General features: G+C 39.9%; 2 protein-coding genes across 10 annotated transcripts in view; one reads left to right on the top strand and one right to left on the bottom strand.

The window, feature by feature from the left end:
- ABI1 (abl interactor 1) overlaps positions 1 to 4,818 on the bottom strand; it is a 130,117-nt gene extending 125,299 nt beyond the window's left edge. For all 6 annotated transcript variants that reach the window (XM_047066713.1, XM_047066711.1, XM_047066710.1 and 3 more), the window contains exon 1: positions 4,577 to 4,818. In XM_047066713.1, the coding sequence (XP_046922669.1) occupies positions 4,577 to 4,693 (117 nt within the window). In that variant the 5' untranslated portion in view covers positions 4,694 to 4,818. The remainder of the gene's footprint in view (positions 1 to 4,576) is intronic.
- An 18,691-nt stretch (positions 4,819 to 23,509) lies between these two features.
- ACBD5 (acyl-CoA binding domain containing 5) overlaps positions 23,510 to 27,291 on the top strand; it is a 69,233-nt gene continuing 65,451 nt past the window's right edge. For 3 of the 4 annotated variants that reach the window (XM_047065447.1, XM_047065449.1, XM_047065448.1), the window contains exons 1-2: positions 23,536 to 23,629; positions 23,814 to 23,985. In XM_047065447.1, the coding sequence (XP_046921403.1) occupies positions 23,615 to 23,629; positions 23,814 to 23,985 (187 nt within the window). In that variant the 5' untranslated portion in view covers positions 23,536 to 23,614. Of the gene's footprint in view, positions 23,630 to 23,813; positions 23,986 to 27,291 lie in introns of all 4 variants that reach the window. The other variant, XM_047065452.1, reaches the window with a different exon arrangement.

Raw genomic sequence — 27,291 nt, forward strand, 5'->3', positions numbered from 1 at the left:
AATTCTAAGAATTCTACCATTTCCAATCAATCCTAATCTCAATCTCCTGAAACTAGTTTGTGTGTAAATCATTAAAAACCACAATCTTTCAAGACTTGTTTGTTAATTTCTACTAATTATTCTACAAATTTTCTTATCACAATTGCAAAGCTGAACCAGAATTTAAATAACAGGCAAGGATGCATAGAAAGGAAAAGGATCCACTAAGCTCAATGAAAAGCGAGCCTATGATTCCTATAATTCAACACTTCAAGTGTCAAAGCTACCATCCTTTGGTGATGAAATCAAGCCTCCAAATTATTAACACACCTGTTCTTATATTTGCAACGTGGAGCTCAAAAGGAACAATGGAAAATAGTTGTTAGGTTCCTAGTTTGCCCAACAAGAGTCTATTTATCCCATGACATTTCTGAATTAGTCACTGAGTTCTAGACTCACTCAAGTCTAGAGACAGTGTGATATGGAAAGAACCTAGCCTATGAAGTCTCTCAGAGTTAGGCAGAAACACTGACAGCCAATTACTAACTGTGTGATCAAACAAAACTCACTTAACTTTCCTGACTCCTAATTTCCTCGTCTATAAGAGAATACTGCCTATCATGGAGAGCTTTTATAAGGATTAAAGATAATACAAATCAGGGTACCAGGGTGGTTCAGTAGGTTAAGCGTCCGACTCATGGTTTCCACTCAGGTCATGATCTCACGGTTCGTGAGTTTGAGCTCCGCATCAGGCTCCATGCTGACAGTGAGGAACCTGCTGGAGATTCTTTCTCTCTCTCTCTCTCTCTCTCTCTCTCTCTGCCCTGCCCCGCTCACGTACTCACTCTCTCAAAATAAATAAACTTTTAAAATAAATTTAAAAATTTTTTTAAAAAGATAATATAAATCAACCAGTAAAGGCTGTGACACAATAAGTACTCAATAAATAGAAACAATTATATTACCCTCTTCACACCAGCTTTTTATCCTCTCTGCTGAGGTAAGCACCCCATTCAGTCAGTATTCATTAAAAGGAACTTAGGATACAGAATCAGAAAATCTGGGTTTGATTCCAGACACTATGTAACACAAGAACAGAACTTTAGGCTAGGTATTTGATTCTGAACTGCAGATTGATCATCTGTTTGAGAAAGAAAGAAAGAATCATAGAATTATTGCAACTGACATTATTTTTAAACTAGCATACAGTGTGCAGTATCAGAAATGTTAGCTTTTACCTACTCCAAAGTATTCCTGCTCAAAAATTACCTGCCTTCCAAGATCAAATGTGCATGAGCAATGAACATAAGTTAACCTCATGTGGAAAGGAAAACAAGGTAAAAACTAAGTAGCTCACTAATCATATCCCCTTCATACTCACAGACTTTAGAATATACTTGTTAATCCAAATGTAGCTCTTGTTGGGGGAATTCCAGGCAGAAAAATTAAATTAACAAATTAAGTTGTATGGAAGACTTTTACGGCCTTATCCAATCTAGCAATCTGCATGCCGAGAAACCTTAAGCAGCTTCTACTCCTTTTCATTTAGCTTATTACCTTCCTATTCCCCATAATAGTGCCCATGACAAAGGCAATACGGACCCTAACATAGAGCAAAGGGAAATGGCCAGATGAATTAAGTGTGTTCAAGTTGACGAGCGACTGTCCTTGACACAACCCACCAGAAAAATTCAAAGACAGAAAAACGCAGAGTTTTCTTCATATCTATATAAAAACCACTTTCTATTTTGGGTATCATTTCCCAACAGCAATTTCAAAAGGCCCATCCTTTTTACAATAATGGACTCTCTTGAGAAGTTATGCTATTAATAAAACAATTTAATAATTAAAGTCAACAGGACCCAAAGAGCTAATAAAGTACTCTAGGCTCAACTGCACTACAGCCAAAAGAACTCGTCAGCTAAACCACTCACCTGAACTGAACTGTACTTCCGAACTGCAGGACAACAAAATGAAAATTGAACTCTCAGGATAAAAAACACTTAGGCAATAAATTAACTCACCTTGGGTATAAAAAAATTCTCAAGACACAAGTGAGCGTGTATACTTTCTCTGGGAGGTGGTATGTTTACATAAGATGCTGGTTATAACCCAATCAGGGTCACAGAAAGGGAAAGATCTCCAAAGACACCTAAATGGATGTCTAGCACTATTTGTACCCTATTCACAGCACCAAAGTTAGCAGCACAGCATGTCACAAAGACAGCTACTACATCAACTTCCACAGTCTTCACCATCTTCTCAGCCTGTCCGAGCCTGACCCTGTCTGAGCATCTCAGGAAGGCAGCTAGCTAGTGGCCTGCAACATGCTGCCCAAAGTTTCAAGGCTGCTAAGACTACCTGTGAATTTCATCCCCTCCCCCCGCCCTCCCCCACTGGTACCTCACTGGTATCAAGTTTAGGACCACCAAAAACAACTTGGGGCCACTAGCAGTGGCTCTTGGCACCATGGAACTAGCAAGTTTAAAAAAGACTGCAGAAGAAATAATACGACTTATCTAATTAGCAATACTACCAACGAAGTTTAAAAAGTGCTTCAGAGTTACGTGATGGTGACAGAAGGGGAAGAGGAAAGGGGTCACAGAGGAAAAATAAATAAATTAAAAAATAAAAGCCTACAGCACACAACTACCTGAAAAAACAGTAGTCAACAGACAAGTTAAAACACGTTTGTATTTGCCAACACATAGCAGTTACCACACCATATATTTGTCAGATTTCCCAACACGCAAAACAAAAGTAGCCACCCCTTTATGAAGTACTTATTTACCGACTTCTACAAAGAAATGACTTCTCTGGATTCGGGGCAAATTAACTTCCTGTGCTTTGCGTTTGACTTTCAAAATCTTTAGAACCTTCAGCAAACTGAGATTCACCTCAATTTTTAGGCTTTTCGGGTTAAGTTGAATAAAAGTTGTATATTTTAATATCGATAAACTATAACTTTTCTATTTCAAAACTGTATCTGCATTTCTTTAGATTTTAGAGTTTTTTTAAAAGACTAACTACAAAGTTTACAAAAGCAAGTAATACACTAGACATGGTGGACATTCAACAAGTTTATTTGTAACTCCTAAAGTAAAAGCTTGAAAAAGTTTATGAGATAAATTCCTACTGGTGCTGCTGAAGATACAATGTTACTAATACCGAAATTGAGAATTATTCAAAATATCCTGAAAACAGTATCTCCTTCTAAAAATAAAGAAAAGCATTTGCCAACACAGAAACTGTTGGTTCTTAAAAATGATAATCACATGGGGGGCATTTCTATAAATACTTTGGTTCTGAATTACAATAACCCTAATCGTTCAAAGTACGTTTGGGTTATGCCTTAAACTAGCAAGCGAATTTTTGATGCCATTATATTGATACAGAGGACTCCGCTGGTTATCTGCTTCTATAGCAAACTGTTGGTTTACCCATTTAAAGATCTACAAACCAAACTACAACATAAATCACTTTCAATCATTAAAATAAAAACAAACGAAAATCTGTCATAAATAAGACCCCAAGAATCTCCTAATAAATTTACAATAACACTTTGCATTACGATTCTAAGACTAAATATATTCGGTAATCCACTTGGATTCATATTCTGTGCATTTACTTTGGTCGGAAAAAGAGAAACCTCAGAAAACGCAACCGGCGGTTACACCATTCTATTTTAAGTTACTTATAAAGCCAACAGTTCAAGAACTTTTGGGGAAGAGAGAGTAAGACATTTTTCCAAGTAGTCAAGAATAATTTACGTTTTATAATAACGACAATCATAACAACCTCTAGAATACCTTACAGTGGGATGGAAGTGAAAATGAAGAGAGGGGGAAAAACCCGACATGAAAACGGACAGCCAGGCAAATTCACAAACCTTCAATTAAAGGAATTTTGAGATTAACTTCTCTTATACGCCTTCCCTCACTTCCCACCCGTTTCCTCCTCTCCTCGGGGAGGTCTGTGTAATGTGACTCATGACAAATTTTTTAAAAAATAAATAAATAAAAGACACACCCTCTGGGTTAAACTGACATAATCGCCCCCACCCCGCCCTCCCCCGACACACACCCCGCTTTTCCTCCCCCCTCTGCTGCTCCTCCCCGCGCCTCGTCCCTGCCCTTTCCTCTCTCTCCGTCCTAGACCCCTCTTCGGACGGAGAGGCAGCTGGCTCTCCCGGACAGAAGCCCGGCGAATAGAAGGCTGCCGTGGGGGGGGGGGGGGGGGGGGCAGCGCGACCCGGGGGGCCCAGCCCGAAAAGAGGCGGACAGCAGGGGGACGCCCGGCTGCGGCGGCGGCGAGCTCCGGGCTCCCTCGCCCATTTTCTCTCTCCCCTTCTATCGGTTTCAACCACCACAGCCACTTCCTGTATCTCAGCCCGACTCCCACAGCCTGGCCACTGGCTCTCCCCGGCTGGGGGCTGGGGCTGGGGTTGGGGTTGGGGTTGAGGCTGAGGCTGAGGCTGAGGCAGCCGCTGAGGTTAGGGCAGTTCCCCACCCCGCCCAGTGGGCTGGTCACTCGGGCGACAGGCGGCGGATCCTCGGCCCGGCCGGCCAGCGCCCGTCCGCCCGCCCGCGCTCCTCACCTGTATGTAGTTGTTTTCACAGTAGTCCGCCACCCGGGTCAGATTCTGGTAACTCTCTATCAGCGCCCTCTTGCCAGACGGGATCTCCTCCTCTAGTAACATCTGCAGCTCTGCCATTTTCCACCCCTCTGCATCGCTTCCTCTCGCGTTAAAGAGACAGAGGCAGCAAGGTCCGCGGAGGCGCCGAGCACCTCACAGCCCGGATACAAACCGCCTACCGCCCTCCCGCCTGGTATTGTGGGACGGCACCTCCTCCTCTTCCTCCTCACTCTCTCCACCCCGCTCCACCCACTTCGCGCAGCCGCCTCAAACACGTTCTCTCGCGAGCCTTCCTGTCTTTCCCTCCTCCTCCCCGCGACCACGAGATTTTTTTTTTCTTTGGCATGGTCTTCTGGGAATTGTAGTCTGTCACAGCCTAAGCGCTTCATCAAAAGCGCATGCGTGTAGGGGAGCCTCCGAAAAAAGAACGGGGAGGAACTAAATGAAAACCCAGGGAAGGGACTTAAGTGCAAAGTTTCCTGACAACTCCGGCAGAGGGCGCCACAGGGTGATTCTAGAAAATAAAATCCTTTCCTCAAGAAAGCTGCGAAAATTGGCAGAATTTTGTTGATTAAGAAATGTTAGTGAACCAGAGACACCAGTTCTGATATAGGATTAAAAAGGGTTAGAATATGAAGAAAGCCAAATCTTTACTTCCTTTTTTTTTTTCCAGATATAAGGCGACTCTGGCTTTACTTTCTAACCTTCCTCCAAAATTTAGCAAACATTTATTAATCGACAGCGCTGCACCAAGCAATGTACTAAACATTGGGGGTATGAGTTAAACAAGTATACTCCGTACTGTAAAGACTCACAATTTAAAAGTAAATACACATGGGGCGCCTGGGTGGCGCAGTCGGTTAAGCGTCCGACTTCAGCCAGGTCATGATCTCCCGGTCCGTGAGTTCGAGCCCCGCGTCATCAGCCCAGAGCCTGGAGCCTGTTTCCCATTCTGTGTCTCCCTCTCTCTCTGCCCCTCCCCCGTTCATGCTCTGTCTCTCTCTGTCCCAAAAATAAATAAATGTTGAAAAAAAAATTTTTTTAAATAAAAAAATAAATAAAAAATAAAAATAAATACACATGGGGCACCTGGGTGACTCAGTCGGTTGAGCGTCCGACTTCGGCTCAGGTCATGATCTCGAGGTCTGTGAGTTCAAGCCCCGCGTCGGGCTCTGTGCTGACAGCTCAGAGCCTGGAGCCTATTTCAGATTCCGTGTCTACCTTTCTCTGCCCCTCCCCCGCTCATGCTCTGTCTCTCTCCCTCTCTGTCAAAAACAAATAAACATGAAAAAATTTTTTTAAATAAATAAATACACATAATTTCAACAGTATCCTGTGCCAATCGCCTTTTCTCTGCCTCTTCATTGCAAGTATCTCCCTACATTTTTGAAGTTACAGAAGCGTTTCTACGTTGGGTAAAATCATTTTGTTATCTTTATCAACTGCTTTGTAATAGTGTAAAAGGCCCTGTATTTCAAGCTTTTCATTTCAACAAGAATATGCTTTTGATTTAAATGAGTTGTCCAAAGTGTTGTCAAAGGCCAAAGAGGAAACTAATTTAAAGATCATACAAAACTCCAATTTTCAGCTCTCCACTAGGTCATTCCCAATCACAAAAACTATAGGAATAATAACATGACTCCATTAAATTTTTAAAAATTGGCCCATCAATAGGTATTTATTGAATATTATCTTTACTAAGGGCCATAAAATGTCCAACCTGTAAAAGGAAAAACTTAAGTCTCCTACATGAAAGAGAGAACTACTCCCAGCCACCAGATTCCCAATCGAAGATTCCCAGGTCAATAAATCAATAAATGGCTTACTCTCCATAATTATCTGTAATAGACATAATAGTCTTTCTTTAATAATTTCATTAATCCAGATATTTTATACAAGCTACTGAAAGGTGATATATTCTTTTTTTTAATGCTTATTTATTTTTGAAGAGGAGAGGGGCAGAGAGAGAAAGAAAGAATCTCAAGCAGGCTGGCACTGTCAGTGCAGAGCCGGATGTGAACCTCGAACCCACAAACAGTGAGATCATGACTTGAGCTTAAATCAAGAGTCTGGCACTTAACCAACTAAGCCACACAGGCGCCCCCCAAATACGGAAATTTCAGCTTACAAAGGTGAAGAGATTTTAACAGGGACGCCTGGGTGGCTCAGTAGGTTGAGCGCCCGACTTCGGCTCAGGTCATGATCTCGCAGTCTGTGAGTTCCAGCCCCCCATCCGGCTCTGTGCATACAGCTCAGAGCCTGGAGCCTGTTTCTGTTTCTGTGTCTCCCTCTTGCTCTCTGCCCCTCCCCTGCCCATGCGCTCTTGCGCGCTCTCTCTCTCTCTCTCTCTCTCTCTCTGTCAAAAATAAATAAACATTAAAAAAAAAAATACTGAAATTTCCTTGGTTATCATTGGCTTTATAAAAAATTCAAAAAATTAAAAAATAAAAAAAATTTTAATAAAATAAAATGAAAAATAAATTTAAAAACAAAATTAAAAGTTTTATAAAACTAAATATGATACAAGGACCCCTAATTGATTTCATGACCCACAGTTTGAAAACCGTTTTTCCCTCCACTAAACTAAGCAAACGTAACTCTATACCATAAGCATGTTACTATCATAAATTTACATTAAGTTATAAATATTACAAAGTCACAGTTATTAACAGATAAGCCAGAAAAAATATATACGCAAAGATTCAATAGAATAAAATTTAGCAGAAGTAAAGGATCTAAATTTCTGTGCCAGAACAGCTTACCTTGTACAACCCTATTCAAAATCCTAACAGCTTTGTAAAAATTGACAAGGTGATTCTAAAATCTATCTAGAAATGCAAAGACCCAAGTATAGCCAAGACAAAGTGAAAGTAGAAGAATCACACTACCAAATTTCAAGTTTTACTATAAGGCTACAGAAATTAAGACAGTGTGGGCTTGATGTAAGAATAGACAACTCTTTGGAACAGATACCAACATATACAGAAAATGGATTAATGACAAAAATGCCAATGCAATTCAAGGAGGGAAAGAATTCTATTTTCCCAGTACCTGTGCTAGAGCCATTAGATATTTGTGGGGTATTTTTTTTAATGAACATTGACCCTACTTCACACCATACTCCAAAATTTATTCAGGATATATCATAGGTCCAAATGTAAAAGGTAATGCAATAAAGCTTCTGAAAGAAAACATAGAATAACTTCACAAGCATGGGGTAGGCAAATGTTAACCAGTATACAATAAGCACTAAAAAATAAAGAAAAAAATTTGATAAGTTGCTTTTTAATAAAGTGAAAAGGTAAGCCATTGCATTCATTTCCAATGTTGATGTAACAAATTACAACAAATTTAGTGACTTAAAGCAACACTAATCTATAATCGTTGTAGCTCTGGAGGTCAAAGTCACAGTCAACTAAAATTAAGGTGTTAATGGGGCTTTGTTCCTTTTGGAGACTCCAGAGAATACATTTCCTTGCCTTTTCCACGTCTAGAAGCTACCTGCATTCCTTGGCTCATGGTCCCTTCTTCAATCTTCAACTCAGAAAAAAGCATCATCAAATCTCCCTCTGACTTTGCTTCTATAGAAAGATCTCCTCCTTTCGGACTCTGACAATCATCCTCTTATAAGGACCCTGTGACTACACACATCCCAGGGTATGGGTAATCTAGGATCATCTCCCCAGCTCAAGATCCTTAACCTGATTATGTTTGCAAAGTCCCCTTTGCCATGTGAGGTAACATACTCATAGTTTCCAGGGATTAGGACACAGACATCTATGGAAGTCCATTAATCAGCCTACTATAGCCATCATTAAAGTTAAAACACTCTGCTCATTAAAAAAATAGTATTAAGAAAGTGAAGGGGTGCCTAAGTGGCTCAGGCGGTTGAATGTCCGACTTCAGCTCAGTTCATGATCCCACAGTTTGTGGGTTCAAGCCCCACATCAGACTCTGTGTTGACAGCTCAGAGCCTGGGGCTTGCTTCAGATTCTATGTCTCCCTCTCTCTCTGCCCCTCCCCTGCTGATGCTCTATCTCTCCCTCCCTCAAAAATGAACAAACATTTAAAAAAATTTTTTTTTGAAGAAAGTGAAAAGATAAGCCACAACATAAACGTTTGACAAAGGACTCATACCGAGAATATAACTTCTAAAAATTCCCCCAAGTCAATTTAAAAAAAGACAAGCCAATAAAAAATGGACAAAAGAAGACAACTACATTTCACAAATGGCCAATAAATATATGGTAAAAAGGTATGCAACTCATTATCCATCAAGTAAATGAAAATTAAAGCCATAATAAGATAATACTCCACTCCACCTGGCTGGAGTATAAATTTTAAAAGACTACACTACACACCCATTAGAATAGCTAAAATTAAAAAAAAAAAAAATCCTGAGGGGCCTGGGTGGCTTACTTGGTTGAGCATCTAACTAGTGATTTGGGCTCAGGTCAGGATCTCAGTTTGTGAGATGGAACCCAACATCAGGCTCCTCACTAACAGAGTGGGGCCTTTTTGGAATTCTGTCTCCTCTCTGTCCCTCCCCAGTCTCTAAATAAATAAATAAATGAACAAACATTAAAAAAAAAAATCCTGACAAAAGCAAGTGCTAGTGAGAATGTAGAGTAATTGGACTGTCATATGTTATTGGCTGCAAACTGCTACAGCCACTTTGGAAAGCAGTGTAGCACTTTCTTATAAAGCCAAACATATACCTAGTATATAACCTCATAATCCTACTCATAGGTATCTACCCAAGAGAAATGAAAATTTATGTTCACACAAGAACCACGATGTGAATGTTTATGGTAGCTGTATAAAAAGCTGGGAATGACTCAAATGTCCTTCAAACAGCTATGGATAAACAAACAATAGAATACTATTCAGCAACAAAATGTAACGTAATGTAACGTAATGTAGCGTAACACAAAATCATGGATGGATCTCAAATGCAATTTGCTAAGCAAAAGAAGACAGACGCAGGGGCGCCTGGGTGGCCCAGTAGGTTGGGCGTCACCTTGATCTTGGCTCAGGTCATGGTCTTGTGGTTCATGGAATGGAGCTCCGAATAGGGGAGCCTGCTGGGGATTATTTTTCTCTCTCTGCCCCTCCCCCTCTCATACACACACTTGCTCTCTCCCTCAAAGTAAATAAGCATTTAAAAAAAATGTTTTTAAAGAAAACAGATACACATGTAACTACATATTGTACTATTCCATTTATATGAAATTTTAAAAATGGCAAAGCTCCAGTGATAGAAATCAGATCAGAGACCAGACTCCAAACAGACACAAGTAAACTTTTAGAGGTGATGGAAATGTCCTAGATCATGATTGTAGTGAGGCTTACATGACTAAATGCACTTCTCAAACTTTATTGAATTGCACACTTAAAATCCGTGAGTTTATTGTAACTAAATTATATCTAACTGAAAATCACCCGAAAAAGTACAGGCAGATGAAAAATCCCTTGCTTCAAATATTAAAGAAGGAAAAAATTACATATTTTTGCTTGTTTTGATATGATAAAAAATGATACAACCCCCCCCAAAAAAAGAGGAGACAACTTTCTTTTCCAAGTTACAAAGGTGACTAAACAGCCAAGAATTAACATTAAAAATTGCAAGTAGACATGGTGACACTAAATTATGAACATCATGAAACCTTTCGAGTCCAGCTGCTCTCCCAAAATGTGCACCTTTAAACAATTTACTGATTTAGCATTTTTCTGTGGGTTTTGTTCAAATAAATTAAAATGAAATGTCTCCCAAAGAAATCCCAACAGAATAAAGAATAAAAGTGTTTCTATTAAACTAAATGATGTATACTGAGGCTCAAGCAGAAAATCATGGATATCTAGTCAAGATAATCATTTTGGTAATGGAAAACAGTTTGTAACTGCAAATTCTGCACATGTGCATGGGGATAAATTGAAATTTCATATATTCAACTTTGAAATAGCAGATTGCTGATGATCATAAAGACCTTAGTTCAGAAGGATTAGGGGTGTCCCAGGAAATAATAATTTTGACTATCTGGGTACAAGATTGCTTCCCTTGTTATCTGGGACACAAGTGACACTGCATACCTAATGAATCTCAGACTTCTGAAAAGTTAATGCACTATATTGTATCTCAGGATACTAAATTGGAAGTGTGTGGTCAACAAACCAGAATATAGACTAGAAATGTGGTATAATGGAAAGAAACAAGGAGTCAAGGCAACCAGTGTCCTCCCCCCAATTCCCTGCTGTCCTCATCCACCACCACTATGTGACATGATCATGTTCTCTACCAAAAAGAAGGGGGGAGGATGTATTAGTCTGCTCGGGCTACCAAAACAAAATACCACACATTGAGTGGCTTAAACAACAGAATTTTATTTTCTCAAAGTTCTGGAGGCAAGAAATCAAAGTGTCAGCAGGTGTGGTTTCTCCAAAAGCCCCTCTCCTTAGCTTGTAGATGGTCATCTTCTATGTCCTCATATAGGGCCTTTTCCCTGGTGTCTATATCCTAATGTTGTCTTTTGATAAGGACACCAGTCATGTTAGATTAGGGTCATGTCCTCTGACCTCATTTCATCTTAATTACCTATTTAAAGGCCCATCTCCAAATATATTCAGACTCTAAGGTACTTGAGGTTTTGACTTTAATATATGATATGAATTTTGCAGGGGACACAATTTAGTCTGTTACAGGACATTCTAGGATTAACTGACATTCTAGGAGTCTTCAACCCTCAATTATTACCTCTCTTTGCTTCTTGTCAAATTAACGATTCCATCCAGGAATCCCCAGAGAAGGAGGGTTAATGGAATGATCTGTTCAAACGGTTTAGCAAGGCCCACAGAAGACAAGAGAATTTCAGGATATAGAAGGAATTGTAAACTCTCCTTCAAATTTTATTATAATTGGTTGTGGAAATCCTTTAATGTAGAGTCATATTTGTAGCAGGCCAGACCTATAGGCTAGTATTCAAGCAAGTGTGATTATTCCTTTAACATGGGGGGGAAAGATCTCCCTCAGACACGTTAAGTCAAGCCATCACAAAATGCCAATGTTGTTTTAGTGGGGAACAAGCTGTTATCGTGAAATAATTAAAAATTAACAGTGGCTAAAAATGCAAAGTGTCTGGAGTCCTACAGGAAAAAATATAGTTTTTAAGTGAAATCTCATGTTGTTTTTTCTTCTTTTCCAGAAGCTGCGATATTTCTAGCATGGCTTGAATGAATTAATCACTTGTTAATTTTGGAAGCTGCTGAATCAACACATCCTCCTCCACCTCCCATTTTCCACCTCAATAAGATGCTGCAGGCATTTGTGACAATCAGAACTGTTTTGGGAACAGTTGACCTCACCAGCAATAACAAGTATCTCATTCTTTGAACTTCGCAGTGAACTAGCTAGTAATGGCCCTACCCTGAACTTTGTCCCTCCAACCCTTCCAACGGTTTTATAAATCCCGTAGTGTTGGAAATACCTAGGGGAATTTCTCTTTCCCTGACAAATGAACAAAATAATAATTTAAAAGTTCTAAAGACAGATGACAACCCATGTAAAGTTAGATTTCCTTAGTTGGAAGTTACAGAAAACAAAACCCAAGGTAGCATAAGAAGGAAAAAGACAAAAGGGGAAAATGGAAAAAGAAGAAAATATTTTTTTAATGTTTATTTATTTCTGACAGGGAGAGAGACAGAGCATGAATGGGAGAGGGGCAGAGAGAAAGAGGGAGAGAGAATCAGAAGCAGGCTCTACACTCTGAGCTGTCCGCAACGAGCCCGACACGGGGCTCAAACTCACAGACTGCGAGATCATGACCTGAGCCGAAGTCGGACGCTCAACCGACTGAGCCACCCAGGTGCCCCAAGAAGAAAATATTTTCATTATGAAAAATCAGGCTCACTCACAGAACTCAAAACTACAAATGCAATCAGTCATTTAGAAGGCCATCAGGAACCCATGCAGCATTCTCATTTAGCACCCTGTTTTCTTTGCAAAGGTTTTGTTTTGTTTTGTTTTGCTTTTGCTACCCTTTCTAAATGGTGGAAAGCATGGCAAATTTGGGCACCCAAGTTTTTCATCTCCACCATTCCAGAATCCCATCCTCAGTTCAAATCCCTAAGTTCCAAACTCATATTCCTCAAAAAGAAAATCTGAGTCGTCCAACTGGAATTGGCTCTTCTTTCCAATCATTAGCTTTGGCAATGGAGACGTGTCCAAACAGCTATTAGCATAATTATTTGAACACCCTGAGATTGGTGATCTCTCTTCCAGAGAAAGTAGTAATCAAAGAAAATAATAGCTAAAAGTGTTCACTACAACTGGGAGAAATTTTGCAATACATATACATGTAGCCCTGGGTGCTATCCAAGACTACCATGTGCAGCATGGTGCAAGAACATCTGGGTTTCTACCCAGGATTTGACGCTGTTCCTGTTTGTTGTTGTCATTTGGTTTTTGGTTTAATAATTTTTCTCAGCTAATTCTGTAATGTCTGTATTCTTTGTCATTTGTGGCCACCGAAGTATCTAGTCGGTATCTCAGTGTCTCCTGGGTACATGCACAACTCTGCATATATTTGTGGTATTCTAGATTTCCAAAAATAGGAGCACCTGGGTGGCTCAGTCAGTTAGGCGTCAGACTTGGGCTCAGGTCATGATCTCACAGTTTGTGGGTTTGAGCCCCATGTCACGCTCTGTGCTGACAGCTCAGAGCCTGCAGTCTCCTTCAGATTTTTTGTCTCCCTCTCTCTGCCCCTCCCTGACTCGCGTTCTCTCTCTCAAAGATAAATAAACGTTAACAAAAATTAGATTTCCAAAAATACATGTTGCTGCTTTTCAAAACTCTCTCTGGACATTTCATTCTCCAGATTTTCCTTTTATGTTTTTGATTCAACCTTTTATTTGCTCCTAATGTTATTGCTGCCACAGCCATTGCAATGGCATTCTCTCTCTCTCTCTCTCAAAAATAAACATTAAAAAAAATAAATAAAAACAAACAAACAAAAAAAACCCCAAACTCCACAACTGATTGGTGTTTGATAAATGACTTGAGGCTAGGATTGTTGGTGCCAGTGAGTTCCAAGTCAAGTGAAAGATAAGCCCTGAGAATGGGGTTTTTCCAGGGAGCTGCCAGCAAGGTCAAATAGTGATAATTCTCTGGGGATCAGACTTTCGGGGACTTTCCCCACCTGTTCTTCCCCCTCAAGAGGCTGCTAGGATGATGCTTTTCAAAGAACTATGACTGTAAGACAGTTCCTTTTCAAGTCTACTGCAGAGCCAGAAAGAGAGGAGTGTAAAGAAGACAAGTTCAAACACTACAAAGCTTGCTCTTCTTACTTGGATTCAGCTGTTTTCCTGAATCAATTCTCCTTCATTTCCAGAGTTAATTAAATAAAAATATTTTTTTTAACATTTATTCATTTTTGAGAGACAAGAGAGAGACAGAGTGCAAGCTGGGGTGGGGCAGAGAGAGAGGGAGACACAGAATCCAAAGCAGGCTCCAGGCTCTGAGCTGTCAGCACAGAGCCTGATGTGGAGCTTGAACTCAAGAACCGAGAGATCATGACCTGAGCTGAAGATGGACGCTTAACCACCTGAGCCACCCAGGAGCCTCCCAGAGTTAATTTTTAATAGTTATAATTTCCAGAGTTTAGGTAAAAGTTATTTTTTTAAAGTTTTGCTGGTGTTCTCATTGCTTTTATGTAGGAGCAGGTTTTGAAGGTTCATATTCTGCTGTTTTGGAAGTACCTTCCTTCGTTTGCTTTAAATATAACCTTAACTGGAGCATCTGGGTGGCTCAGTTGGTTAAGCATCCAACTATGGCTCAGGTCACGATCTCACGGTTTGTGGGTTCAAGCCCCATGTCGGAGTCTGTGCTGACAGCTCAGAGCCTGGAGCCTGCTTCCAATTCTGTGTCTCCCTCTCTCTCTACCCCTTCCCTGCAACTTCCTGAAAAAAATGTGAAGGAAAATTGCAGTTACTTTTGGTCATTTTCAGCACTTAGCACATTAGCAGCTACCCATCCCCCACCTCCTGCCACATGGCAGGCAGGCAGATGTGTAGGTATTCCTAGAGCAGCCTGAATACGGCTTGTGGGTGTCAGAATGGGCAAAAAAAACCCTCTCCTCCAAATACAGGGATTAGGAGATCTCTAATCTCTTCTCTGATTTGATCAGAGAAGTGTAGCACCTCTCTCAATGGTTGCAAGCCTCTCCCCATTGTTTGAAGTTATTACCAGAGACTTTAAAGGACTAGCACCCTACCCTCCACTTCATTTTCAGTTTTTTTATCCCCTTTCCAGAGCCAGATATTAAACATTATGACATTGAAAAACAACTGCAAATATAAGAAAAATTAGAGGTGACCACATGTCCAGAGAAAGGCTCAGAGAAGATCTGGGAAGACATTTAGTTCATACCACAGGCTCATCCTCAGCACAGAGGCACCCTACAACAATCAACAAACAATGACAGTAAACAAAAAACAATAACAAAAATCAGGAAATCCAGGAGACAAGGGAGAATCTGACATCCAGAGTTATCACATTATTAGATTCAAATACCCAGTATTCAAAAACAACAACAACAAAATCACAAGACATACAAAGAACAGGAAATATGGCCCCTTCAATCAAAACAAAATAGCAAATGTCACTCATAAAGATCTAATTAATGGCAAATACATTAGACAGACTTTAAAACAACCGATGGATTTTTTATTTTAGACAGAGAGAGCACAAGCAGAGGAGAGAGGCAGAGGGAGAGTGAGAGAGAATCTCAAGCAGACTCCAGGCTCAGCACAGACCCCAACGAGAGAGGCTCAATCCAATTCTACAACCCTGGGATCATGACCTGAGCAGAAGTCAAGAGTTAGATGCTGAACTGACTGAGCACCCTTAAAACTACGCAAAGAACTAAAAAAAAGATGTGGAGAAAGTCAAGAAAGCACTGTGTGAACAAGATGAAAAAAATCAATAAAGAAATAGAAAATCAGGGTCCCTGGGTGGCTCAGTTGGTTGAGCATCCAACTCTTGGTTTCAGCTCAGGTCATGATCTCAGGGCCCCCCATGTAGGGCTCTGCCCTGGCAGCATGGAGCCTGCTTGGGACTCTCTCTCCCTCTCTCTCTGCCCCTCCCCTGCTCACTCTCTCATTCAAAATAAATAAAATAAACTTTAAAAAAGTGTTAATTTTTAAAAAAAGGAAAGAAATGGAAAATCTAAAAATAAACCAAGAAAAACTGATTTGCATTTCCCTGATGAGATAGTGATGTTAAGCATCACTTAATGTGTTTACTGGCCATTTGCATCTTTTTTAGAGAAACGTCTATTCAAGTCTTTTGCCCATATTAAAATCTGATTGTTTTTTCTTGTTGAGTTGTCGGAACTAGTATTCTATTTTATTTTTAATGTTTATTTTATTTTTGAGAGAGAGACAGAGACAGAGTGCAAGCAGGGGAGGGGCAGAGAGAGAGAGGGAGACACAGAATCTGAAACAGGCTCCAGTCTCTGAGTTGTCAGTACAGAGCCCAATGTAGGGCTTGAACTCACATACTGCAAGATCATGACCTGAGCCAAATACTAGACACCCCTGGGAACTAGTATTTTAAAAGGAGGCCTTTCAAATCCAGGGGAAATGATGTATTATTCAATAAACAATGTAGGGCAATTGGGTAAAATTCTATAAAACATAAACTATTTCATTTTTCATATTTGTTTTTTAAAGGGAAATAAAATATTTGGATAAAAAGTTGACCTTTTATGCACCATAACTAGTCCCTCTACCCACCAAGGTAATCACTAGCATGAATTTAGTGTTTCTCTTTTTCTTGAACAATAACTTTACATGCTAAGTTGGTATAATTTATAATTCTATTTTGTGTGTTTTATACATTCTAACAATTGATTTTTTTTCACTTAACATTATATTCTTGAGACTCCTATGGTCTAATATAGTCTATTTCTTTGTATTGCTATACAGTATTTCATTGTTCCAATGTTCCATATTTCACTATGTATTCTCCATTTGAAGGTACTTTGGCTGTTTCAAACTGTTTAATACTACAAATCGCTCTCTCATGAATATCCGTATACCTGACTCCATGCACACATGGGTGAAAGTTTTCTAGAGTTTATGCTAGAAAAGGAAATTGCTTATTATTAGGTATGCATATTTTCATTTTTTATAGAAAATACCAAATTGGTCTCCAGTAGGGTATATCAATTTACATTCTCATTAGGAGTGTATGAGAGTTCCATATGTTCATATTCTCACCAGCATTTTATATTATCAGACAGAAGATCATTAGCAGGACTGATAAATAAAAAATGGTTTTTCATTGTTGTTTTAATTTGCATTTCTCTGCTATAGAGATTATTTTCTCATTTGTGTTTTTGGCCTTTTATTTCTCCTCTTCTGCTATGTGCCAGTCTTTGCCCTTACCCATTTTTCTATTAAGTTTTTGTCCTTTGTCCTTCAATTAACTGTAAGAATTCTTTATTCCATACAAAAGGTTTTTTGCCTATGGAGTACCTGGGTGGCTCAGTCAGTTAAGCCTTCAACTTAGGCTCGGGTCATGATCTCATGGCTTGTGAGTTTGAGCCCTGCATTGGGCTCTGTGCTTACAGCTCAGAGTCTGAAGCCTGTTTGGGATTCTGTCTCGCCCTCTCTCTCTGCCCCTCCTCTACTCGTGTAGGGGATTCTCTCCCTCTCTCTCTCTTTCTCTCTCTCAAAATAAATAAGTAAAAAAAAAAAATAGAAATTCCATTTTGCTTCAAGCACCAAAACCCTACAGAAAGACAGATTTATATTTCTCTTGGATCAGGAGATTTTGCACAGACCATACAAGGCTGGTGGAGGTGTTCATGATGTTACCAAGGATCCAGGCTCCTCTCTGTCCTGACTTTCACCTCCTTGGTACATGGCTTGCATCACCTGGGACAAGATAGCTGCTATATTTCAATCTATTTCAACAACATTTCAGGAAGAAGACAGATGAGGATAAAAGGCAAAGGCTAAAAAGGGCAAAGGAGCACTCCAGCTAAATCTTTACCCATTAAAAACCTTTGGGGGCGCCTGGGTGGCTCAGTCAGTTAAGTGTCTAGCTTCAGCTCAGGTCACAATCTCATGGTCCATGAGTTTGAGCCCCACATCAGGCTCTGTGCTGACAGCTCAGAGCCTGGAGCCTGCTTTGGATTCTGTGTCTCCCTCTCTCTCTGCACCTCCCTTGCTCACACTCTGTCTCTCTCTCTCTCTCTCTCAAAAATAAACATTAAAAAAAATTTTTTTTAAACCTTCAAAGAAGCACTATTGAGCAACGTCTATTATATACATAAACCAGACCAGTGACACATGGATACCTTTAGCTGTAGGAGAGTCAAGGACATTGAATTTTTGGCTTTTTATAATATCCACAGAGACAAAGGAGAAGAAAGATGGATTTGGAGACTGTATCACTCAACACATGTGTTCAAGTACTCTCTCCAAATCTATAACATGCTTTAATTTTATCTATGTATCTTCTTTCATACCAAAGTTTTCAGTTTGAATGTAGTCAAATGTATGGTTATGTATTGAATGTTTATATCCACCACCCCAAATTAATATAATGACACTCTTTTCTTCAGTGTTACACTATTTGGAGGTGGGACATTTGGGGAAGTAATTAGGTTTAGATTAGGCTGGGACTCTCTTGATGAGATCAGTGCCCTGATATGAAGATGAAGAGAAAGAGATCTCTCTCTCTCTCTCTTTCTCAAGGAACATATATCACATCAAGGAAAAGACGTGTGAGGATACAGCAAAAAGAGAGCCACCTTCAAGCCAGGTAGGGGGTCCTCACCAAGAACCACACTCTATGGCATGTTGGTCTTGGACTTCCCATCTTCTAGAATTATGAGAAGTAAGTTACTGTCCACCCAGTTTATAGCATTTAGTTGTTGCAGCCTAAACTTACAGATGTATCCATATTTTCTTTTTGTAATTCTATTTTGGGGGCTTAAGTAACCCTTTCCTTAACACTTAACCATAAACAAGACCAATGTGCTGCACAACCTCAGGGGGCGCTAATTAATATACATTACAGCATGAATGGTGACCCCTGGAGTTGTGTAATGCAGCAGTCCTATTTCTCTTCTAATAACTTTAAAGATGAACTTTACACATTAAATCCTTAATCTGTGTGGAATTTATTATGTGTATATAATAAGGATCTATCTCATTTCTTTGGTTTCTATATAGAGTTTTTCCATTGCTACTTATTAAATAGTTCATACTTTCTCCAATAATTTTTAATTCCTATCTGAGTTCTCTATTCTGTCCCACTATAAACTAAATGGCTTTTCTTCCATCAATATCACACACTTATTTATTGCTAATGCTTCTTAAGTATGCCACTTGGCAGGATCAATCTTCTGTGGTAGAGACTGTTGTTTGTTTGCCAAGTTTTCTTTTTCTCTAGAAACTTACGTATACTAAAAATTTTCAGCCATTTTTTTAGAAGTTTATTTATTCATGTTGAGAGAGAGAGAGAGGGACAGAGAGGGAGACAGAGAGAGAAAATTCCAAGTAGGCTCTGCACCGTCAGCACAGGGCCTGACGTGGGGCTTGCTCTCACAAACTGTGAGATCATAATCTGAGCCAAAATCAAGAGCGGGTTGCTTAACCAACTGAGCCACGCAGGTGCCCCTAAAAATTTTTCAGTCATGATTGAAGTTAAATTAGACCAATGAAATGTTGATGGAAAGCAATATTTGCCACTTCCAGACCTGGCTCTTAAAAATCTCCCTTGAGATTCTCCATGCCCTCTCCCTATAACCTCTTCTTCTGGCTGGATGTAGGAGATCCAGTGGAGGACTCTGAGGTCCTATGGGATGATGGAGCCACTAGACAGAGGATCCTGCACTCCTGGAAGACTAAATGGAGCAGAATCATCCTCCCCCTTGCTCTTCTGCCACTATTATTGGACTGTGATATGCATGATGGATAAACATTATTGTGTTAAGCCTCTGAAATACTGCAGTACTTGATGGTAGCAGTTAGCCCACCCTGCCTAATGGAACATTCCATTACATTCTTTTCAGAATCATCTTACCTGTTCTGGGCTTTTCTGTAGGACTTTTAGTTAGTTTATAAAGTTCTTCAGAGTCCTATGGAGATTGTAAAAGGAGTTATATTGTACTTATGGACAATTTGGGAAGAATTTTCATCTTTATAATTTTGGATATAACTACCATATGTCTATTTATTCTGGCCTTTCATGTCCAGATAAATTTTATAATTTTTCTCCAAAAAGATGTTAAACATCTTTTGTTTTTAGAACTTTGGAATGTATTGCTATTGTGAATATTTTTTTCTATTACATTTTGTAATATAACTGTTGTTGTAAAGCATCATTATTGATTGATCTTATGTTCAACAACTTTACTGAATCCTTTCTTAGTTGTAATAGTAGTAGCTTCCCTTAGATTTTCTATGTGAATAACGTATCACCTGATCACCTGCAAATAATGTAATATTTACTTTTTCTTTCCTGATTCTTATACCTCATTTATTTTACCTAATCTTGTTGCATTAGTTAAGACTGTCTTATTCTCTAAAAGTTTGTAGTTTTTCTTTTCATGTTTAAGTCTTTAATCCATCTGGACTTGATTTTTTTATTTAAAAAATATTTTTATTTGTTAAACAAAAAAATTGTTTTTTTAAATGTACATCCAAGTTAGTTAGCACATAGTGCAATAATGATTTCAAGAGTAGAAACCAGTGGTTCATTCCAACAAGTGTCTTCCTTAATGCTCCTTGCCCATTTAGCCCTCCCCCCACTCACAACCCCTCCAGCAACCCTCTGTTTGTTTTCTATATTTAAGAGTCTCTTACGTTTTGTCCCCCTCTCTGTTTTTATATTAACTTTGTTTCCCTTCCTGTATGATCATGTTTTTTATCTTAAATTCCACATATGAATAAAGTCATATATTTGTCTTTCTCTGACTAATTTCGCTTAGCATAATACCCTCTAGTTCCATTCACATTATTGCAAATGGTCTGGACTTGATTTTTGTCTTCCAATATTCTAATAGGAAACTATAGATTTTGAATATTTATCTTATTCACCTTCTCAACTCTTACAGATTATTAAAACATGTAGTTTTCCTAGTTTGAGTAAACTACAACTCTTACAATTTCAATAGTATTTTAGTTTACTCAATGCTATTTTTCTAGACAGACAATTCCATCTAAAAATAATAATTTCTTTCTTATATTTATGCCTTATTTTTTTTTCCTGTTCTTTTGCATTGGCTATGACTTTTAGACATATGACTGGAATCTCTGTCTGCTTGGGCTGTCATACTAAAATACCATACACTTCATGGCTTAACCAATGGAAGTTTATTTCTCATACTTCTAGAGGCTGGGGAGTCCAAGATCAAGTTGCTGGCCAATGTGGTTTCTGGTGAGAGTTCTCCTCCTGGCTTACAGGTGGCCACATTTTGCTATGTCCTCATATAGTGGAGGGAAAGAGCTATGGTGTTTCTTCCTCTTCTTGTAAGGGCACTAGCCCTAGTAGATTAGATTTCCACCCTTATGATCTCATTTAACCTTTATCACAGGCCCTGTCTCGAAATAAAGTCACATCGAGGTTAGGGCCTCAACATACAAATTTTGGGGACACAAACATTCAATTCATAATAGATGGCATTTCCAAATCACTCTCAAGGGTATTTTTTTCTCATTTTGTCTTTTTATATGTTAGATTTTTAAATGTTTACCTTTTTATATATTTTAGGTAGAATTATAGGTTGTTCACATAAATGGAAGGCAGCTTAGGAACTAATTCATCATATTCATCATTGTGTTTCAGTAGGAGTTACCAAATCTGAACCAGCACAGCTACATGAATGAGCTACTTGTAAATACCTTCATCTGAATAATCTCAATTTTCTTTCTCCTTAAGCTATTCTTGATTGGAAATCCACACTACCTGCAAATGGAAATTGGACATAAATCACGGACAGAAAATTCTTATTCATCCTTACTAAAGACCAACATGTTGTAAATTTGCTTACTACATAAATTTCATGAAGAGTTGTCAAAATGAAGTCCTAGATTAGAAATAAACACAAAAGTCTGTTTATAAGTATGCATGACTAAATAGATTGGATTTGAAAAGAATAAAAAAAAAAAGAATAGGGGAAGCAGATTATTAAGACATGTAGTTTTCCTAGTTTGAGTAAACTACAAAAATTGCTAGTCACTTACACTTTTGGTGTCCTGGAAAAAGTCCAAGATCTAAAGCAAGAGTTTTTTGGACTGACTCCTGGCTCTGCTTACTTACTAAATTGTGGGTTCTTGGGCAGATCCGTTACCGTAGACCTCCATTTCCTCATTCGTAAACACCCTATAGCGTTTGGAATATGTGACACTGCCTTGGCAAACACCAGGCACTCAGCAAAGCGGTAGTCTTTATTACCTAAACGACATTTGCTTCCACATCCTCGACCTCAAAGTCAGTAAGCAACCAGGAGCAAAAAAATTACACCCCCGTGCTCCAAGTCACACCGGTCACGTTACCACACCTCTGAAAAGACTACTGAGGGTCCCTCTCGCGGGAAGCGGATGTGGCATTTTGAAACAGCTGAGGGCGACGCAGTGCGAAGGCAGGATTTCCGCCGCATCCGCTCGAGCGTCTGCGGGACGGAGAAACCGAACCGGAACAGGGAAGAACGCCAGCCTCCGAAGGGTATCCGGAAGCGCCAAAGAGAAGGGGGGCGGGCGGGGACTACATTTCCCACAAGTCCACGGGGCAGGGCGAGGGGCGGGCGTCGGGGACAATACCGGACGGGCTTGCCGGGCAATGCCAAGGTAAATGCCGGCAGTGCGGCTCAGAGGGAAGAGTAATTTACCGTCTGCGCTTAGATTACCGCTAGTAACCCGCCTAACTCAACCCGAGCTCAGAAAGGCCCTGGCGATTTGAGGACTTCCGGGCCGCAAGACTCCATCTCCCAAATCCGTATTAGTCCTCCCCACGCTGGGCCTGGGGGCTATTCTAGGTGCCTGAGGTTGCAAGGCGTTATGGTAGACAGTTGAAGGCCCACGGTACCCGTTTTAGGGTTGACAATCCGTACTGGTTCCTCAATGCCCCCTCCCCCGACCCCTGCCTCCTATTAAATCGGGCTGAAGTTGGGCTATGCCCGGCTCCCAGGGACAAGATGTTAGTGGTGGTGCTGGGGAAGGTGCCCTCCCTTCCCCGGCCCAGGCTAGTGGCGGGCAATCTTCCCTACTCCTTTGGTTAGATTACTTTCGGACGTTCTTAGCTCCAGGCGGCTAAAGCTGTCAAAGTATTGCGGATCAAGTATTGCTAAACACTTTCATCCAAAATCTCTAATTCTTTCATCTACCCTTGAGGGTACTGTAAAATTGCCAACGGAGAGGCTAAGTAACTTGCTCTAGGTCACAGAACTCGAATGGCAGAACATAATGTTCGCACAGAGCCTATCCGGATCTAAAGCCCTTTGCTTATGTCCCATCACCTTCTTCAAACCTTAACCTAAGAGGGCAGGAGGAGCTGTGGACGGTAGGGTTTTTTTTTTTTTTGCCCAGCGGTACCGACGCTTTGGGCCCAGGCGAAGGATCCAATCCTGCGTTCCCTGTGTGCTCCCACAGTCCCGCTGCACTGGCACAGACGCGGCGGTCCGGCCTGTTCAAAATAGCAAGGACCCGGCACATCTCACTTCTCTTCCTTGCCTTCTTCTCTGGCCCTACTCAGGGGACCGACTGCAGCGCGCGTCGTCTCCTCGGACGCGGCGAGTGGGTGGAGTCGGCTGCGCGGCAGCGGCGGCAGCTAGTGGGTCCTTTAGTGGCTCTGGGGCGGGGCTCTGGGGAGGGCGCGGACGGACCCACGGACCCTGTCGGGATGGGGAGTGTGGCTGCTCCGCCAGGGTCCTGTGGGTGGGAGAGAGGCTCCGCGACCGCTGGTGGCCGGAGTCCCTCCGTGTTGTGCTAGAGATGCTTTTCCTCTCGGTGAGTTGTTTTTCTGTCTCCGCGGGGCCGGCTCCTCGGTCTAGGTCACGCCCCGGGGAGGAGGAAAGAGCTGGGCCACCTCGGTCTGTGTGGCCTGGATAGGGCAGGGCAACGGGGAATTGACCAGCTGCGTGGGCCTCCTCCCTTTGGGCATGTTGATCCGCGGCTGCGCTCCATGTTCCAGTTTCATGCAGGCTCTTGGGAAAGCTGGTGCTGCTGCTGCCTGATTCCAGCCGACAGATCTTGGGACCGGGACCGGGGCCGGCGCTGGCGGCTGGAGATGGCGGACACGAGATCCGTGCACGAAACCAGGTTTGAGGCGGCGGTGAAGGTGATCCAGAGTTTGCCGAAAAATGGTAAGTGCGCTGGGCCCCCGCTGAACAAGCCTCCTGCAGAGGCCCGAGGCCCCAGTTTCTTAACCTCGCCTTCTTTAACCTTATTTCTGCTTGTAGTCTTGCTTATTTAACCTACTTCGTTTCTGCGTTTAAAAGGAGTGTAGTTGAAGAAGTAAAGAATGTGAATTAATTACCTGCTCAATTTTCAAGAAAAAGACAAATACGTTATCCAGATTTTGAGTAGTTTTTGTTGAAAACAAAGTCTGCCACTTAATGACTGCGGATTTGGGTATGTTTAAAAACACACACACACAAAAACTGGGATGGGTAGTATGCCTGGTGTGCATACTTTTAAACTGTACTGTTTAAACCTTCCAAAAACTTTTGATGTGAAGGGAGAGAAAGGAAAGAACAGTAAATCATTTGTAAAATGATTTATTTTAATAAATACATATATACTTAGTACTTTTTTGTGTGTGCTATTTTCTTTACACTAGTGTTCTCTTTCTTATACTTATATTGGGCCTTCCTTGCAGTTTAGGAGAAAAGTCATTCCAGTTGTTCTTGTGTCATTTCTCAGGCTGTTTTCAAGATTTTTCTCTTTATCCTTGGTTTTCAGCAGTTTGACTGTGATGTGGCCAAGTGTGGTTTTCTTCAAATACACCGTGTTTAGAATTTACAGAGCTTTTTGAATTTGTAATTCTATGGGTTTGGACCAATATTAGGAAGTTTAAAGCCGTTATTCAAGTATTTTTTTCTGTGCAGAAGTTTGGGGAGGGGGACTTTTATCTTTTACTTCATGTCCTTCTGCATTATATGGATTATTTTTCACAATAAACTTGTATTTTTTTAATGTTGCATTTAAGCGCTGTTACTGTGCCAGAATGTAAAATTCACTGAATACTTCATTGATATATTATTATAGTATTTAATATATTCTACTTAATTGCTTTTAATTAATCATCTGTTGGCTTCGAAATGAATATTCAACACCACTTAATAAAAATTCATAAAGTGCAGATTTAAAGGGTTTTGAAAGCAAATAGACAGAAAATAGTATTCCTTCTGTAATCTCAGACATTGAATTGGAGTTCATAGGAGGGGGTTGAAAGATAAGAGTGAATGAACAACATCTAAAAAAATAATATAGGAACTTATTTAGCTGTTGATTTTCTAACTGCCTGATTAAAAGAGTTTATAGAAAGGCATCACTGTAAGAGTTTTACATAAGTTGTATCTTTATCCTTTTTCTAAACCACACATGTTTATAATTTTTTGAGAATTGTTAAAGGTAGAACTTGATGTCTCTTGTCTACTATCTTTGTTGATATATATTTTGTATTAAACCCATGTAAATATAAACTATTCACATAACATTTAAGAAGCTATCACAAGGTTAAGGTACCCTGGCAAATGGCCTGTGTTGGATGATATTCAGTGTACTGTTATCCCCTGAAATTAAATTGATATTAATTGAAGCTGGAAGTCTTATTATAATGAATTATTAAATCTTTTAATAATTGTACTCTTTAATTGGTATAGTCTGCCCTGGACTATTTTGCAAAGGGTGAGATCTGTTTTTTTGTTCCTTGTTGCTTAATCTTTATTTAAGGTCTGAGGTTATAATGAATCCTATAGCATCTATGTTTGGTTTGCCCTTGACCTTTACAAATTTAAATTCTTAGATAACATTTTAAATACACATGTCAAATATGTTATGCGTGAGCAAGCACCTTGAGGACAGATTATACTTTATCTAGTGTCTTACAGAGTATATTCAATACGTTAACAGTTTTTGCTGTAATCTATTCTAATGTATATTTCACTCACCTTAACAAATAGACTTTTTTTTACTTTTTAAAGATTTTTATTTTATTTTTTTTAGGGAGAGAGCGTGTAAGTGGGGGAGAGGGGCAGAGGGAGAGTGAGAGTGAGAATCTTAAGGAAAGTATTAAGCAGGCTCCACACTCAGCACGGAGCCTGACTCGGGGCTCAATCCCAGGACCCTGGGATAATGACCTGAACAAAATCAAGAGGCAGATGCTCAACCAACTGAGCCACCCAGACACCCCAACAAATAAACTTTTAAATCTTATTTTGACTTGGGGCGCCTGGGTGGCTCAGTTGGTTGGGCGGCCAACTCTTAATTTCGGCTCATGTGATGATCTGACAGCTCGTGGGATTGAGCTGTGTGTCAGGCTTTGCACTAACAGTACTGGAGCCTGCTTTGGGTTCTCTCTCTCTCTCTCTCTCTCTCTCTCTCTCTCTCTCTCCAAATAAATAAATAAATGTTAAAAACAAATTTTTAATCTTATTGTGACTTACTGAAGATATTTTGAGATGAGTCTCTTGGTGTTTTAGATTTGTGTTATTTAAGTAGGCAACCGTTTAAAAAATTTTTTTTCAAATAAAACTATTTCAAAGCTTAAAAAAATGTGTAACCCTTTTAACTGTAATTTTCCCATTTTTTTAACCTCTGGTATTTAAAGGAGGACAATATTATTGAAATAATGTCTAATAGGTACTCCTAAAGGAGCATATATTATGTAGATAATAGTTACTGTGATTTTGGAATTAATTATTCATTCCTGGTAAACCCGAAACACCAGCTCTCAGCTTATCTGTGTTGTAATTTTCACAATGTTTATAAACTACTAATTTTTGATTGCTACACATTGTGTGTTTATTATGCAATCTAGAAAGTTTATAAAATATTTTTTATAGTTTTAATTTTTATTATAATAATTTTGATATAAATGTAATATATAAACACATTGAATGTAAAAACAATTTTTATATATATATATATATATTTTCAATTCATATCCAAATTAGTTAGCATATAGTGCAACAATGATTTCAGGAGTAGATTCCTTAGTGCCCCTTACCCATTTAGCCCATCCCCCCCTCCCACAACCCCTCCTGTAACCCTCAGTCTGTTCTCCATATTTATGACTCTCTTCTGTTTTGTCCCCCTCCCTGTTTTTTATATTATTTTTGTTTCCCTTCCCTTATGTTCATCTGTTTTGTCTCTTAAAGTCCTCATATGAGTGGTGTCATATGACATTTGTCTTTCTCTAATTTCACATAGCATAATACCCTCCAGTTCCATCCACATAGTTGCAAATGGCAGGATTTCATTCTATTTGACTGCTGAGTAATACTGCATTGTATATATATACCACATCTTTATCCATTCATCCATCAATGGACATTTGGGCTCTTTCCATACTTTGGCTATTGTCGATAGTGCTGCTACAAACATAGGGGTGCGTGTGCCCCTTCGAAACAGCACACCTGTATCCCTTGGATATATACCTAGTAGTG

This window comes from Lynx rufus, unplaced genomic scaffold (assembly GCF_022079265.1).
Source record: "Lynx rufus isolate CCGP_SWC_20201006 ecotype Redwood Valley unplaced genomic scaffold, mLynRuf1.p SCAF_7, whole genome shotgun sequence".
NCBI classification, from domain to species: domain Eukaryota; kingdom Metazoa; phylum Chordata; class Mammalia; order Carnivora; family Felidae; genus Lynx; species Lynx rufus.